The sequence below is a fragment of the Berghia stephanieae genome, chromosome 4 (assembly GCF_034508935.2).
Source record: "Berghia stephanieae isolate SIO BIC M18660-M18661 chromosome 4, UCSD_Bste_1.3, whole genome shotgun sequence".
NCBI classification, from domain to species: domain Eukaryota; kingdom Metazoa; phylum Mollusca; class Gastropoda; order Nudibranchia; family Aeolidiidae; genus Berghia; species Berghia stephanieae.
This window is the reverse complement of record NC_088363.1, coordinates 8,395,612-8,413,403: the sequence shown is the minus strand read 5'-3', so window position 1 is coordinate 8,413,403 and position 17,792 is coordinate 8,395,612. Positions and strand designations below refer to the sequence as shown.

The following is a 17,792-nucleotide window of genomic DNA, read 5'->3' as shown; positions in this document are numbered from 1 at the left end:
TATATGGAGCAATATTCACTAAACGTGCTCATATCGCTTTAAAAGAGATTCCTAGCCAACAGCAACACTTAAGATGTAGGACGAGACTTGACGCCAGTTAGTCGATATTTCAATTTTTCTGACAGAGACAGCTGTTAACGGCCAGGTATCCGGTTTATACGTTGAGAGAATGCCAGTAATAAACCTTTTCCAATTACTCAGCTATGCGTTGTTCAAAGCGGGACTCGAACCCGGGATCTTCCGATCTGAAGGCGAGTGTCATACCAAAAGACCACATAGCCACCACACACATCAAACGCCCCCCCCCCCCCCCCCCCCCCCCCCAAAAAAAAAATGAAATGAAGAGACGCACCCATGATTCATGATCTAGGCGTGGTCCATTCCCATTAATTAGTGAACGATGTTACAGACTAAAACACTTGTTCAAGAGAGATTTCTTCTCTAATGACTTCCTGCTTTTTAATATTATCTGAATTTCCTGCTACAATTATATGCAAATTGGTGGGAATGTATTGATGAAATTGGTAGAGTTGTCATTCCTTTAATATATCGCCCCAACTAACGTGCCCAACGCGCTTTACAAATGGTCCCTAATCAACAGCAACATGTAACATGTAGAACGAGACATGACGCCTGTTAGACGATATTACAATATATTTTCACAGGAGACAACGCTGTTAACGGCCAGGTACTCATTTTACACCTGAGTAGGTGAGAGAATGTGAGTTAAGAGTCTTTTCCAAGACAGAACTATGCGGTGAGCGAGTCTCGAACCCATGACCTTCCGATCCGAAAGCGAGTGTCATACCACTACACCACATAGCCACACTATACCCCATTTTTGTTTAACAGACTTAAACACTTGTTCAAGAGAGATTTCTTTTCTAATGACTTCCTGCTTTTTAATATTATCTGAATTTCCTGCTTCAATTATGCAAATTGGTGGGAATGTATTGAGGAAATCGATAGGGTTGTCTTTCCCTTTATAGAAAGTATGCGATTGGCTAAGAAGCTCACACCATTGGCATCCGGAAGTATAACGGACCAACACACAATACTGTATGTCAGTAATCATGAACTTTTTTAGACTGGATAATACCGTTTAGGGCGTATCTAAGGATAGAATGAAGTTGACGTCACTTGGGTCTTTGTTATTGTTTTTTGCCATCCTCGTTTATGAGTAATTCTCACTAAACTGTATTAACCAGACTATAAACTTTTAAGGTTACACATAATTTTGTCTGTTTTTCCGCTATACTTCCGGATGGCAATGTTGTGAGCTTCTTAGCCAAGCGCACATTATCTATAAATCGCCCTTACTATCAGATGACCTCCGTGTGGTGTGACGGTAGCACGTCTGGCCGGTAAGCAGAAGGTCTGAGGTTTGATCCCAGGTCGAAACAGGTTTATTCTGTAAGGGATATTTTTTTAAAATATAAATTTTCTTTGGAATAGACCTTAAAGACACACTTCCCTCAGAGAATGAATGAAGGGAATTTTCTTTTTTTCCTGATTTGTCTGGCACTGTATCACATACACCTTTTCAGTTCTCTATATAATAATAATAATAATAATAATAATAATAATAATAATAATAATAATAATATAATAATAATAATAATAATAATAATAATAATAATAATAATAATAATAATAATAATAATCATAAAGTTTATTTGTATAGCGCCCAATCCCGTTGACAAAATAGCTCCAGGCGCAGAAAAGTGTAAAACATCATTAAAAGCCTTTTTGTACACACACACACACACATTTATACAAGTGCGCGCACACGCACACACACCCTCACATATCAACGAAAAAACGTGAGCTGTTAAATAGCGCAATACCCACTAAACGTCCTCAAAGCGAGTTACAAAGGGTCACTGATCAACAGCAACATGTAACATGTAGAACGAGACATGACGCTTGTTAGGTGATATTACATTTTTATTTTTCGACAGAGACAACGCTGTTAACGGCCAGGTACAACAACATTAACAAAAACAACAACATCAACAAATGTTAATAATAATTGCGTTACGTAAACAGCTCATAATGACACGAGCTCTTGTTTTGTTAAGAGAAGGGGAGGGGGGGGGGGTAATCTTAACACAGCTGCAGGTTATTTTAATGACGCATTGATACGTGTTGATAACAAACAATCTCTGGTCAATACTGAATTGTTTATAAGGCAAGGTGAGAGGGCATTGCTGACTCCATTAGAATATAAACTGCTTCATTAGCCAACACACTGTAATTTTCTGGCTTGGTTTTGTATTCAATAAATTGGGAACAGTGCAGTTATATGGTCAAATGGTATGACACTCGCCCTCAAATCGGAAGGTCCTGGGTTGGAGCCTAGCTCGGCGCATAGTTGAGTCTTTAGAAAAGGGTCTCTACTCACATTCTCTCACCGTACTCAGGTAGGTGTGAAATGAGTACCTGGCCGTTAACAGCATTGTCTCTGTCCGGAAAAAAAATGTAATATCGCCTAACAGGCGTCATGTCACGTCTTACATGCTAAGTGTTGCTGTTGGCCAGGGACCCCTTGTAAAGCGCTTTGAGCACGTTTAGTGAATATTGCGCTATATAAAAGCTCAAGTTAAATCGAATCTTACCCCGATACAACAACGTTTTGAGACATTTGACCATGTTAAAGAATTTTGGTTAAGTTGGAGGTCAGTTGGGGGTCATCTTTATCAGTAAACTGCCGTATTCTGGACGAAAAAAAAAAACACCAATTAAAATATTTGGCCAGAAAACTCGTCCTTTAAATATCGATCTATTTAAATGACCTTCACCTTGTCAAAAACTCTCGAACCTAAGATCTTGCGAGGTCCCATATTTGAGAGCTTTTGCCAATAAGAGTCATTTGGATCAATCGATATTTATTGAAGAGCTAGTTTTCTGGTCGAATTGTTAAAGACACGTATTTCCAGCGTATGACTGTATGAGTATGAGTATGGGCAGAGGCGTGGCATGCTTACAGTATAGGGTGGTGCCAGAATCAGAGGAAAATGACTTCAAACATGCTATATTTGTAAATACAAAAGAAATAAAATAAAATTAAAGAAACGACTTACTCAAATAAATAAGAGGCGGTATATACCATTTCTCAGTTTTTATTATATTTTAAAATGCTGTAATCCATTTTCAAAAGATGGATGCGGTGCCATGCACCAAATCAATCAATACAGCCACGCCCCTGAGTTCATCGTAGAGGGTCGGTCTCTACCAACTTGTAGAGGTTGAAAGGCAGGCTTCATTGGGAAATCGTTGCTGTATTTTAGATCCTGCAGGAAGCTGTCAACTGCAAACTGATCAATTCGAGAATTAATTGTAGCCAACATTTTTTGGCCAAAGTAAAAAATACGCAATTTATCAAAGATACGGCAGGTTTGATGTACATATTATATATTTCAGGTGGTTCTCCCAGCAACGTACTTGTTGATTGGTCCAATTCAACTAGCAGTCACATGTTATCTGCTCTGGGATTGGTTGGGATTGGGACCTGCTTGTGTTGCCAGTTTGATTATTCTCATTCTTCTAGTGCCACTACAATTATTCATGGGGAAATTGTCACGGGCATTGAGGTAAATATTATATTATAATAATAATAATATAATATATATAATAATAATAATAATAATAATAATAATAATAAATAATAATAATAATAATAATAATAATAATAATAATATATTATAATAATAAATATATAATAATATATATAATAATAATAATAATATATATAATAATAATAATAATAATAATAATAATAATATAATAATAATAATAATAATAATAATAATAATAATAATAATAATAATAATAATATAATAATAATTTTCCAATTATTAACATGGTTTATGTAAGAATAAGCAAGATGAAGAAAATTGTCAAGATGATCTGAATGAGGAAATTTTAATCTTGTAAAGATTAAGAAAAAAAAACTCACATTCGTCACAGAGAAAATTTACATTTTGATTCAAATTTCATATGTTGGGATTAAAGTTTGCCTTTAAGAGCAGCGTGGCTCAGCGGTACGGTCTTTGCTTTGTACCCGAAATGTACAGGGTTCGATCACGAGCCGCTGAGCTGTGTGAACTTAAGCAAATCACCTCGTCCTAGCTTAATTTGCCGCGCTGCAATTCGGCTGACGTCTGGGTTATTCCAGTCTTCCCTTGGAAGACCCTAGAGACAAATTTGCCCTATGTGATGAATAAAGGAAATTTTATTATTTTAAAAATGTATTTAAAGCATGATACCGTTTTTAGAGGATAGCTCGCATATTATATACAATGGCCGTTACAAATAGCATTCATTTTGACCTCTTGTTTGTATTCAGGGAGAAGTGTGAAAACCTGACCAACAGCAGACTGCGAAGACTTCAGCTGTTAATGTCCGGTCTGGAAGAGATGAAAATGTCCAACTGGACACAGTTTTGTAGCCGCATCATTAGAAGAGCAAGAAGGTAAATGATCCGTTTCCTGTTTCCTTTAGAGCGAGTTTTGTAAACGTAAGATTTTCTCTTTTCTGTAGGTTAAATTTTGTAATATAAAAATTGAATTCTTGAAGCTTAGCGTTTGGAATTTCGAGAAAGTTCCCAACTTCAATGCGACACTCCGAGCGCCGCATTGGAAAACACTCTCAGTTGCATAATAACGGACAGTGTCCCCATTTTTAGCCGAAACAAGTCCCGGCAACCCTCGTTCTCAGCTTCTCTAATTCCTGAGATGGAAGTCGACCTGGAAACATTTGGTCCCTCAAGGGGGGCAGGGGGTAGACTCCTCAAAACTGGGAGATAATTCGCATCAGCAAGAGGAGGCACTGGGTTGCTGCAAACAGCTAAGATCGAGAATCTGCCTAAAGGTAACCCACACCAGAGACTGACTCCAACGCTCCGGTACTGCCGTCTTTCGGATAAAGATGTCGGGCACGAACAAAGTACTAAGAATAAAGAGAAGAGCCAAGAGATCTACCCATACCATGATCGAAAAAAAAACGACAGAAGACGTCGGGTTCACTGTTACATACACAATTTTTCAGATCTTTATCAAACACCCGCCTGCTCCCCAATTTATTACTTTACATCGGAAACAAATCAAGCTTAGCAAAACAAACCCTGTTAAAATTCACCTCCTCGTCCACGCTGTGACCCGTCACCTTAAAACAGTATTATGTCGAGGTAAATAAGATACCAAAATAAAAAAAGGATTATTATGTGTAAATGACCGAAAAATGTGGAATTTTGGTTTTTGTCGCTTTAATAGTTATTCGCTTGAATAGAATAAACAAAAACAAACAAACAAACTAAAACAACAACAAAGAAGCAAATTAATCCGTGTCTCTCTTTTAAAAAACTTTTACTATAAATTCAATTTTACCATCTAATCCGCCTCGAAATAATACCATTTTGAGCAGATAGGTCAAATTTATAAATACTTATGTATTCCAAAATATTGTTTTGTTTATTTAAGCATCTTGTGCAACTTTTTCCCACCACCTAGATTAGAAATGTCTCAGATGAAAAAGTTGTCCAGACTCCAGACCTTCAATAACACGCTGACGTTGACGTCTGGGAAGATCGTCATGATGGCAACGTTTTTACTCTTGGTCGTCATGAACGAGGAAATTGATGCTGCAAAGATATTCCCGGCCCTCGCTCTTCTGGAATCCCTGAGGCTCAGTCTCAGCATTCTGATGCCCTCGGGGTTTATAGCCATGGCCGAGACCAGGAGAACCCTGAAGAAGGTGGAGGTAAGTCTTCAGTTTTTGATTTAGACAAATCTAAGACAAGAGAAACTATAGATATGTGCTCACAACATTGCCATCCAGAAGTATAACGGAAATTCCCAGCTCTCGCGCTTCTGGAATCCCTGCGGCTCAGTCTCAGCATTCTTATGCCCTCGGGTTTTATAGCCATGGCCGAGACCAGAAGAACCCTGAAGACGGTGGAAGTGAGTCTCTAGTTTTTAATTTAGACAAATCTAAGACAAGGGAAACTGTAGATAGTGTGCGCTTGGCGAAGAAACTCACATGCAACTTTGCCATCCGGAAGTTTAACTGACCAACACACAAAACTATGTGTAACCTTAAACGTTTTTGTCTGGTTAATACAGTTTAGTGAGAATTACTTAAAAACATGAATGGCAAAAAAAAACAATAACAAAGGTCTGAGTGACGTCAATTTCATACTATCTATAGATCAAGTAGTGAAAGGGGGAAAATCCCCACAAATTTGTCTGCAATACTGAATATTCACCTTAACAACACCATTGTCACATCTCAAATTCGTCTTTAGTGTGCCTTTCATCGTGTTTTGCTGATAAAATGGAAAGCCGAAACGTTCAAATTATCTGTATTCATTGATTAAATTGAAGCTTCCATTGTATTTATTATTGTTATGAATATTGTGCGGCAATCTGATGTCGTGTGATCTGCAGTTTCTGAGTTCAAGTCCACCATAAATAGCTCATACAGAAGACCCACGCTCTCCTCGGCCAAGCGGAGTTGTTGTACCAGTAAGATCGCGAGTTCGAGCCCCATCGCAGCCACGACATTTTTATTCTCTTTTGTCTTCTGGCACTTCCCTACTCACTTCATTTCTCGTTCTTCCATGAGGTTTAAAACATTAAAAATAACCACATTGTTGAATTCTCCAAAGTCATATTTTACCGTTATCATATCATCGTTTTTTTTTTCAGGAGGTGTTACTGTTACCAGAGAAATCCTATGCGTCCAATCGTATGTCATCCGTCATTCTGCAGGATGACATTGTCATCAAGTTCTCGAACTATTGTGCTGCTCTCCATAAGGTAAACGTCTAGTGTTGTAAAGGTATAAAATATTTTATACCGTACTTTTATAAAAAGTTAACTATTTTATTATTTTATATAACACAGCTATCAATAAATACATCTGCACGCCTCCGTTCTATTTTGACGTGAGTGTGCGCCGTAATGTCAAGAAGTACGGTCTTCGGCATTCACAACACAACGCAATTAGGTCCAAATAGACACCTCGAACAATGCCAAACATCGTTAACCCACATATGTAAAAAATGTGTAAACTGTCTTGACAGAAAAGAAATTCCATAAGTTCGGTTGGTCTGTATAATATGGTAGATATATTCAAGATCGCAGTGTGTCTATCCACAATAGAACCCCCCCCCCCCAAAAAAAAAATGGAGAAAAAATAATAATAATAATAATAATAATAATAATAATAATAATAATAATATAATAATAATAATAATATAATAATAATAATAATAATAATGAATAATAATAATAATAATAATAATATATATGATATAATAATAATAATAATAATAATAATAATATAATAATAATAATAATATAATAATAATAATAATAATAATAATAATAATAATAATAATAAAGCAGAGCTGCCTACTTAACTTTCAAAAATTCGTAGTTTCCAAGGGGGGGGGGGAGAAATCCTCTTTAAATTGCTTCAGAAATAAATAATTTGCCCTCATAATGATCCAAAAAATGCCTCTAACTCCTGAATATAGGTTGTGGAGAATTATCCCTTTCCTTGACAACGATAGGAAAATCGTCACATTCGTTACGATAAAACCAATAATTTCACATTCTGATTTCAATTTCACATCACAAAATTAAGATATTTTTTTTTTTTTTTGTTATCGCTATAAAACCTTAAAACTATGTGTAGAGCTGGGGCTCAATTTGCTTGATAACATTATGTTTAGAATGTAATTGTTGCTTTCCTGTTTGAGTAAGAAAATCTATTATATACCATTATATGATAATGATGATGATGATGATGATTATGATGATGAAGATGATGATGATGATGATGATGATGATGATGATGATAATGATGATGAAGATGATGATGATGATGATGATGATGATGATGATGATGATGATGGTGATGATGACGATGATGATGATAATGATGATGATGATGATGATGATGATGACGATGATGATGATAATGATGATGATGATGATAATAATGATGTTGTTGATGCCCGTTTTTTTTGTTTGTTGTTGTTTTTTTTTTTTGTTTTTTTTTTAAATTTTTTTTACGATAATTACTATATTACTAGTGTGCATCTTGTGTGAGTGTGTCTATGTCAATATTTTATTGTTATAAATGTGTAACCAAATGACAAATTGCCACTTTTTTGGGGACAATAAAGATATATTATATTATTATTATTATTATTATTATTATTATTATTATTATTATTATTATTATTATTATTATTATTATTAATTATTATTATTATTATTTATTTTTTTATTCTATTCCGACAGGACAGCGACACTCCCATGGTGTTAGTCGACATTGATATTGATATTGTGAAGGTAAGTGTTAGTCACGTCTCACCCGTGCCAAAGTTCTGCGGTATTCTAACTCACTTTATATAGATAGAACGAAGATGGCGTCACTCGGGCCTTTGTTATTGTTTTTGCCATCCGCGTTTATGAGTAATTCTCACTAAACTGTATTAACCAGACTATAAAAGTTCATGGTTACACACAGTTTGTGTGTTGGTCCGTTATACTTCCGGATGGCAATGTTGTGAACTCCTTGGCCAAGCGCATTCTATCTATAGATAGAACGAAGATGGCGTCACTAAGGTTTTTGTTTTTGTTCTTTGCCATCCGCGTTTAGTAATATTACAGAAAAAACATTCACTCTCATATCTATTTTCGTTTACCATTAAGCTATAAATATATTTTTATAAAGTTTATTAATTCATTCAGGTGGGCGGAGTGGCCGAGTTGTTAACCCGGTGACCAGGAATATCCAGGGTTCGAGACCGGCTTCAGTCACTTCCTTTTTTTTTCCTTGGGCAAGATTATTAATCCCCTATTTGCTCACTTGAACAACATGGGTCATTCCTGTTGACATCAGATATCTTCTTTGATGAATTATATATACTCCGTGGAATGCCTAGGCGACGATATCTTATGATGTCGTGGCAGAAGGGCATTTTTTTTTCAAATGATTAACTCTTGTAATTAATGTTTATAATCTCGTATACAAACTCAGTTTCATTATGAATGAATAAACATTATTTATGTATTTATAAATTTATATATTTATGTTTCATTTTCAGAATAAATTGTATTGCGTCGTAGGACCACCAGAAAGTGGAAAGGTGAGTCCGACGTGTACATATATGGAGGTATGACATCCGAACCCGCTTATGGGCCTAGTTTAACACTGTTGTAATGGGCAATATTTTGCGTCATTTTATTTATTTTTTTTTTTGAGATTTCCATTACAACAACGAGCCTTAAGGAATTGGATTATCAGACCTGAAAAGAAGGGCACGTCCCCACTACCTTGTGCATTGAAACATTGACGTTCTTTGAAGATGCCTAACGATTTTCTAATCATTACTTACTAACATAACATAACATAACATAACATATGGTATAGGGAGAAATAGGATAAAATCCATTAAATGCCCTAAATATTAAATTGATTTTAAGATTACAATAATGATATACGTGGTAAAGATAGTATATCAACTTAGATGTACTCATGTATGTGTAGATGTATACTATGAAATGGATGAATGAGAACAGACTGAAACTGAATGATGATAAGACGGAGGTGCTGTATGTGGGGAACAGGAAGTGGAAAAGTGAAACAGATTTGAAGTTGGGGGATGCCTCCATTCAAATTGTTGACAAAGTGAAAAACCTTGGCACATTCTTAGACTCTGGACTGTCGATGGAGCATCAGGTTAATAATTTGGTTAGATCTCTCTTTTTCCAACTAAAAAAGATTGCTTCCATTAGGCGGTTCATATCTGAGGATGTGACCAAGCACCTGGTTGTGTCCCTCGTACTATCGAAATTGGATTATTGTAATGCTCTCTTGTTTGGCGTTTCGCAATACAATCTGAAACGTCTTCATTTTATTATTAGATTATGTTTCAGCCAAAGTAATTTGTACTTTAAGCGCTTAGAGTCTGGTGTCTCGGAGTTATTGCGCTATATAAGTTTTCAGCATTATTATTATTATTTTACTATAATTCAAATGTAACCGCTTGAAGCTCAAAGAAATTTATAGCAATGGCCAAATGTAACGGAAGCTTCCGTTTCGGGTTTCCTCTTTGTCAAAAAAAGACGATGAATAAAACACCACAGACCAATGAGAGATGAAAGGATGGTGTTGTTAAGGTGAATGTTCATTGGTGATAATAATAGAAATGATGATGATGATGATGATAATAATAATAATAATAATAATAATAATAATAATAATAATAATAATAATAATAATAATAACAATAATAATATAACACATGGCAGTGAAATGGCGCTTCATCATACTAAAACCAGCTCCAGGCGCTTAATAGATAAACCTATTTGTAAGATGCTTGAAATATACTCTCTTTATTCAAAAGATCACCGGTTTTAAAAGTATTATTTGATATTGTGACATTCTCTTTCAGAGTTATCTCCTCATGGCCGTGTTAGGCGAGGTGGAGCGTCACAAGGGTCACGTCTTCCATCAAGGACAACTCGCCTTCATTCCGGCCACGCCGTGGCTGTGTCCAGGAACCATACAGGAAAACATTCTCTTTGGGACGGAATACTCTCATGGCAGGTACACCCAGGTACTCAGCGCCTGCTCTCTCACGCAGGTAAGATGGGACATATGCGACCCCTCGTCTCAAAACGGTATTAAGTCGGGATGATAACGATGCTGAAAATTTAATTTGTAACAGGAAATATCAGACTTGCGTTGAGTTTTTCTGTTTTATCGTGGAGAATGAATATCATAATTCCGTGTGCCGAATACCAACAATTCAACATTTGGACCAGTTTAGCTTTACATTGACTTTTTAGCATCTGGTTCATCCCTACATAATACCGTTTTGAGACGATGGGTCACATATTATTATTACTAACCATGATAAAAGAAAAATAATTGAGTTAATATACAGACAAATGCCCCGTCAACGTGCTCAAATTGCTTTTAAAAACATTTTAAAAATTGAGCTTTATATAGTGCAATATCCACTAAATGTGCTCAAAGCGCTTTACAAGGGGTCCCTGGTCAACAGCAACATTAAAACACGTAGGACGGAACATGACGCATGTTAGGCCATATTACAATTTTTTCCGACAGAGACAACGCTGTTAATGGCCAGGTATTCATTTTACACATGAGTACGGTGATAGAATGTGAGCAAAGGGCTTTTTCCAAGGATGCAACTATGCGCCGAGCGCGAGGCTCGAACCCAGGACCTTCCGATCCGAAAGCGAGTGTCATACCACAAGACCACATAGCCGCACAAGGGTACAAGGGTACAAGGGTATCCAAGACGAATTCAACAATTATCGTGTAGGACGAGACATGACAGTGGGCAAGAAAAGTCGTGATGTCACGCCTTCTACTTTTACTGTTCCAAACTCTCTGAAAGTGTGTATGTAACTAGACCTTCGGAAGAGGTGAGAATCAAAAAATTTTAGAATTATTTATAGAATCATAACGATTTTAGTAGCCAGGTGAATAGGCAGATTCTAAGGATTACAGGACATAAAAGAGCGAGGATGGGTGGCCTTTATTTACGACCAGCATAATATATTTAGACTAGAAAATAGGATGTCAGCATTCTGAAACTAGAAGAACATTTACACAATGTGTATATTCAGTCCTCCGGAAGACTGGGTTTACACTTCTCATGAGATTGGAACCAGTATTTTCACATCACACGATTGTTACCCACTGTTAGGCATTATGGGAATATTTATTTTAATGTCAAAGAGGGAATATGAGTTAAGAGTGTTTTTTTTTTTTCCGGGGACTTAACTTTGCGCCGCTTAGAGCGTGAGTCGAACCAAGAACTCACAGGTGGGAAGATGAATGCTATATCACGCGACCTCAAAGTTACTCACAAATAAATATCCTTTTTTGTACAAGTACCTTTCTTATCATTGGTCACTCCTATAGCCAGACACTCATTCACACCTGTGTTAAGTAACATGTAAAGATCTTGCCCAAGGACACGCTCGTTGGAGAAGCCTGATAATTTAGATATTTTTCATGCATTTTTATTTCTTTTTTCTTTGTCAAGCAGTGTACATCGCACACATTTTGAGATCTTAAGATTTTAACCTATAAATTCCCGCTCCTAACTTTTTTGACATCTGTGACCCATCGTCTCAAAACGGTATTATGTCGGAACGAACAAGATGCTTAAAAGCCGAATTAAATGTTAAACTGGTCAAAAATATAAACTGTTGGCATTAAAACCCCAAAATATATATCCATTCTCCTCAATAAATCGTATAAACTCGAGACACGTCTGATATTTCTGGCTATAAATTCAATTTTCAACATCTTAACCAACCCGACTTAATACCCTTTTGAGGCGAAGGGTCACATTTAGACTGCAGTGCCGTACTAAAAAAAATGTAACCCCCCCCCCCCCCGGAAAAAAAAAATTAAAAAAAAAACAAAACACGTATTTAATATTTTGAACAAGAAACTCTTCCTTCAAATATCCATCGAATAAAATGACCATCATCTTGTCCAAGAAAAACTCTTAAACCTAGGACTTTTTTCTGGCCAAAATTTTAAATGATATATTTTTTTCAGGTTACAACTGTACGGCTATGTAGTCTAGTTGTATGACACTCGCTTTCGGATCGGAAGGTCCTGGGTTCGAGCCTCACTCGGCGCATAGTTGAGTCCTTGGAGAAGGCTCTTTACTCACATTCTCTCACCGTGCTCAGGTGTAAAATGAGTACCTGGCCGTTAACACCGTTGTCTCTGTCCCAAAAATTTGTAATATCGCCTGACAGGCGTCATGTCTCGTCCTACATGTTATGTGTTGCTGTTGGCCAGGGACCCCTTGTAAAGCGCTTTGAGCACGTTTAGTGGATATTGCGCTATATAAAAGCTCAAGTAAGTATCAAGTATAATGCCAAACTTTGTTTTCCATCTAAACAGATCATTGATTCCTTACCGTTAAGAGATATGACCATTGTTGGAGAGAGAGGATTGTCCCTGGATCAAAGCATTCAAGCCAAAATTACGCTGGCAAGGTTTGTCAACTTTCTTCATTAATGTTACATCTTCTGTAAATTAAAAAGGTTGAACATGCTCCTAAAATGTAAGACAAATTGAATTTAAGCAAAATTACAAAAGACACACCCCCTTCCTGCCCCCTATGTCAACACCCCAATGAAACAGTAACACACCACTTGCTTGAATGTCAACCTCTTGAAGACCTGAGAAACACATTCCTCTCACCAAATCCAAGCATCAGTAACACACTTTATAGTCACCTGGAACAACTACAAAAGACGTCTAACTTCTACGTCATGGCACAAGACCGAAGGGCTAGAGCTCAGGTGGTCGTTGGTTCGGATAAGTAAGTAAGTAAGTTAGTAAGTCAAATTGAAATACTTCATATATCTCCTTTTTGTTTATGGCAGCTATCTAGAGTAATAAACAACTCTCACAATGTATATTCGGTTCATCATACTATTTTGCTGTAAATTGATAAAACCCACTTATTTCACATTTGCCAGAACATTTTAATTTCAATAGCGGTCATTTAAAATGACCTCCAAATTGTCCAAAAATCTTTGACCTTTCACGGACGCCAGGTCACGTGGCACAGTAATGAAACTTAATATATAAATGGTCTTATTAATTGCGACTATTTGGTCAAGTGGTTTGACACTTGCCTTCGGAACGGAAGGTCCTGGGTTTGAGTCCCGCTCTGAATGGCGTATAGTTGAGTCCTTGCAAAAGGCTCTTTTCTCACATTATCTCACCGTACTAAGATGTAAAGTGAGTAATTCGCCGTTAATAACGTTGCCTCTGCCTGAAAAATTGTAATATCGCCTAACAGGCGTCATGTCTTGTCCTTTGTGTTAAGTGCTGCTGTTGACTAAAGCGCTTTGAGCACGTTTAATGAATATTGCTTTATATAAAAGCTCATATGTATATTTCTCCCATAATGATTAATAAGCTCTCCTTCCATTTCAGGGCTGTCTACCAGAACTGTGACATTTATCTCATTGATGATATTCTCAAAGGAATGGACGCCAAATCAGCCATGCACATTTTCAAAAAGTTGGTAACATTTTGATTATACCATCACCTGGAAAAAAAAAAAACCCTGAAAATATCTACATATGTGGCACAGCACTACAATCTAGTGTCATATTGGGTTGGAATCGACCTGCACATATTTTCAGGTCTGATAACCGAGCGCAATTATAGGCTTGATTTAAGACTGCTGTAATGGACAATATTGTGCGTTGGTTTGAGAGTATTTCGATTAATACAATGAGCTCGTAATAATTTAGGTTATCAGACCTGCAAATAAGTTCATGTTGGTTGGAATAAATGCAGATATAGAAAAGTAAATTTGTGACCCACCAAATGGAGGGGTCCCTCAACTGAGAGGGTCAAGAATAGCCCAACGCCAAGCCAGCGTGTCGTAAAAGGCAACAAATGGTGTGTGATTCCCCCATCTTTGAGTCACCTGGTCCTCCAGGTTGGGGGTTGGCAAAGGGTTAACACCCCTTTCCGTTAAACTCAAACCGTTACAGAAACGCAGAAAAAAGTAGCTCAGGATAGAGAAGGATGGAAACTGTTTGTCTGTGGCCTATAGCCTGACCCAGAGTAAAAAAGGCAATGATGATGATGATGATGATGATGATGATGATGATGATGATGATGACCAAATGGAGACATTTGAGATTTGAGTCAAATGATTAGAATAGCAGCATTACTGATTTCGGAAGAAGAAATTACATTGAATTTCTTTAATGAAAACTCACAATTATAGATTAATGGGCTCCAACGCAATGCACTCTGTATGTAGCAATGACTATGAAAATTTTTGTTTTCTATTTTTGTAGGAAATACTCCCCTTAAATCAAAGCCCTATCTCCACTGAGTAAAAATCTTTTTGAATTTTGGAAATCCATTAATATATAACAAAGTTATGCAGTTTCAAATGTGTCATTTATTTGAATGACTCACAAAGAGAAAAAAATACGGAAAATATGGGACACTTTTTCTGCGTTTTATTCTGATTTGTGGCTGTATCTCGCTTAATACGTGGAATAAGATATAAAAACTTGGCAATTTTATGGCAAAATTATCAGAAAATATGATGAAGACATCAGAAAAGTTCTAACTTGTATAGTTTTAGAGCTGTATGGCTAGGGTCAACTATAATTTTGTTTTAAAATATACATACTATTGATCTTTTGGAACTTTTCCGAAGTGTAATTTTGCGTCTACAACACATACAAATCAAACGAAAAATGCCTGCTAAATTATTATCAATCAGTCCCGTGAGACCATGGCTTATGTTATTTCTACTATTTATTTGAGAGAGAGAGAGAGAGAGAGAGAGAGAGAGAGAGAGAGAGAGAGAGTTAATCTACTATCCCTATGACATAACAATGAAACAATGCCTTAATTTTAAAAAAGCGCGCGAGGATTTGTGTCGTCAGTCACCGCGAACAAGTTGCCAGGTGGCCACGTGTGTGGCCAAATATATAATTTTGCTTCTTTTATTAAATTATCTATTTTTGTCTCATTGACATTTATCCTAGTCTATTCAATTTTCTGTTTGTTAAAATTTAGTTCATTTTAAGTGGGCCAGTCGTAATAGTGAAAGCCATATGATTTTCTATTTAGCCACTTTTGAAGTCGAATTTGGTCAGGTTAAAGTCTGGCCACCTGGCAGCCTTGCCTCGCTCACGTCATTTTCGTGTCGCGCGATGGTGGAGCAAAATGTCCGTCTCCATATTTTCACTCATTGAAATGCAAATTGGGTTGATGTTTTGTGAGAATACGGGAAAAGTACTTATCATAATCCAATGAAATTTGAAATATAAATAGAAGAAATGTGCATATATAACCTTATGAGCGAAAAAATCTCTCCTCTTTGTAGTTTTAGAAATATTGTACTCCAAAGAGTAAAAATCTATTTTTAACGGTCTTCTGGTAATCGTACGAGTTTTGTCGCTTGACATAATCTAAAATGACCTCTTTTCTAACTGTGTGCCAACTTTCAGTCATATTCAACGATAAACAGCTTCGTAATTAATTTTTTAAAATAGCATGTACGGAACGGCTTCGTCCCATATTTTGTCTCGAACTTGGGCACTTCGTGAGCGAAAAAGAGGCCCAAAGATTTGTGCGAGATAGTCATTGCTACTGTATGTGCGTTTATGAACATTTATAGGTCTGAAAAATTAATATTACTTCAATAAATTAAGTGGTTATGTAATGTTATTAAATTAAGGGGTCGTGCAATGTCAATGATTTAAGTGGTCGTGCAATGCCCCGAAATTAAGTGGTTATGCAATTTCAATAAATTAAGTGGTTAATTAATGTCAATTAATATAATGGTTATGCAATGTCAATAAATTAAGTGGTTAATTAATGTCAATTAATAAAATGGTTATGCAATGTCAATAAAAAAAGTGGTGATGAAATGTCAAAAATTAAGTGGTTATGCATGACATTAAATTAAGTGGTTATGCGTTGTCAATAAATGAAGTGGTTGTGCAATGTCAATCAATTAAATTGTTCTACAATGTCAAGAAAATAAGTAGTTATGCAATATTAATTAATTAAATGGTTATGCAATGTCAATAGATTAAGTGGTTATGCAATGTCAATGCTTAGTGGTTATGCAGTGCCAGTAAATTAAGTGGTTGTTCAATAATACCTAATTCCCCAGTGATATTTTTTTTTTAAGATTTAATTTGTGACTTACTGTCAATATTAAATCGGGAAGAACTATGTACTGGAAATTGAATTTATAGCCGCAGTTATGAAATTGAGGAATTAGGAGCAGGCACTGGTGTAAGATAAAGATATGAAAAGTGTGTATGAAACAGTGCCAGACAAAGCAAGGAAGAGAATACAAGGGAAAAAAAAAGACACATCCCAAAAAAATCACAGGAGGTCTGAAGTTCGATCCCCAGTCAAGGAATACGGATTTTTAGGGATTTTTTTTCTTGTATTTTCCTTTCTTCTTTTGTCTGGTACTGTTTTATACACACTTTTCCATATCTTTATCAACACATATGAAATTTGATATTGATTTCTACTCGTTATAGTGGAGTGTGTATATTAAATTTCTTACATTGTAAAACCATTCAAAGTTCGCATTTCTTATCATTTTAATTCCAAAGTCACTTTTAGGATTCGATCCATCTCAACTTAATTCCGTTTTGAGACGGTGGGTCACATTTGTTATTTTATTTCGTTTTGAAATCTTTCACAGATGTATTTGTGGCCTCCTCCGATCTAAGACGAGGCTTCTGGTCACTGACAACTCACAACATTCGCAAGTGGCACACGCAATTATACTCATGTCCGAGGTAAAATGTAGATTTCATGCTTATACGAACGTATTGTATAGATAGTATGCAGATGACGTCACTCAGGCCTTTGTTATTGTTTTTGCCATCCGCGTTTGTGAGTTGTTCTCACTAAACTGTATTAACCAGACTATAAAAGTTCATGGTTACACAGAGTTTGTGTGTTGGTCCGTTATACTTCCGGATGGCAATGTTGTGAACTCCTTGGCCAAGCGCAATCTATCTATAGACAGGGCTTAGCAATCACATAGATACATGCAGGCACATAATATAGTATGTGCTTGGCTAAGAAGCTCACAACATTGTCATCCGGAAGTATAACGACCCAACACACACAACTGTGTGTAACCTTGAACGTTTATAGTCTGGATAATACAGTTTAGTGAGAATTACTCATGA

General features: G+C 36.3%; 1 protein-coding gene across 3 annotated transcripts in view; it reads left to right on the top strand.

The window, feature by feature from the left end:
* Window positions 1–17,792, top strand: part of LOC144969983 (ATP-binding cassette sub-family C member 4-like) — a 63,908-nt gene that overhangs the window by 28,589 nt on the left and 17,527 nt on the right. For all 3 annotated transcript variants that reach the window (XM_078909105.1, XM_078909107.1, XM_078909106.1), the window contains exons 7-16: window positions 3,424–3,593; window positions 4,349–4,474; window positions 5,511–5,760; window positions 6,708–6,818; window positions 8,313–8,363; window positions 9,122–9,163; window positions 10,472–10,663; window positions 12,979–13,073; window positions 14,026–14,112; window positions 17,297–17,393. In XM_078909105.1, coding sequence (XP_078765231.1) covers window positions 3,424–3,593; window positions 4,349–4,474; window positions 5,511–5,760; window positions 6,708–6,818; window positions 8,313–8,363; window positions 9,122–9,163; window positions 10,472–10,663; window positions 12,979–13,073; window positions 14,026–14,112; window positions 17,297–17,393 — 1,221 coding nt within the window. The remainder of the gene's footprint in view (window positions 1–3,423; window positions 3,594–4,348; window positions 4,475–5,510; window positions 5,761–6,707; window positions 6,819–8,312; window positions 8,364–9,121; window positions 9,164–10,471; window positions 10,664–12,978; window positions 13,074–14,025; window positions 14,113–17,296; window positions 17,394–17,792) is intronic.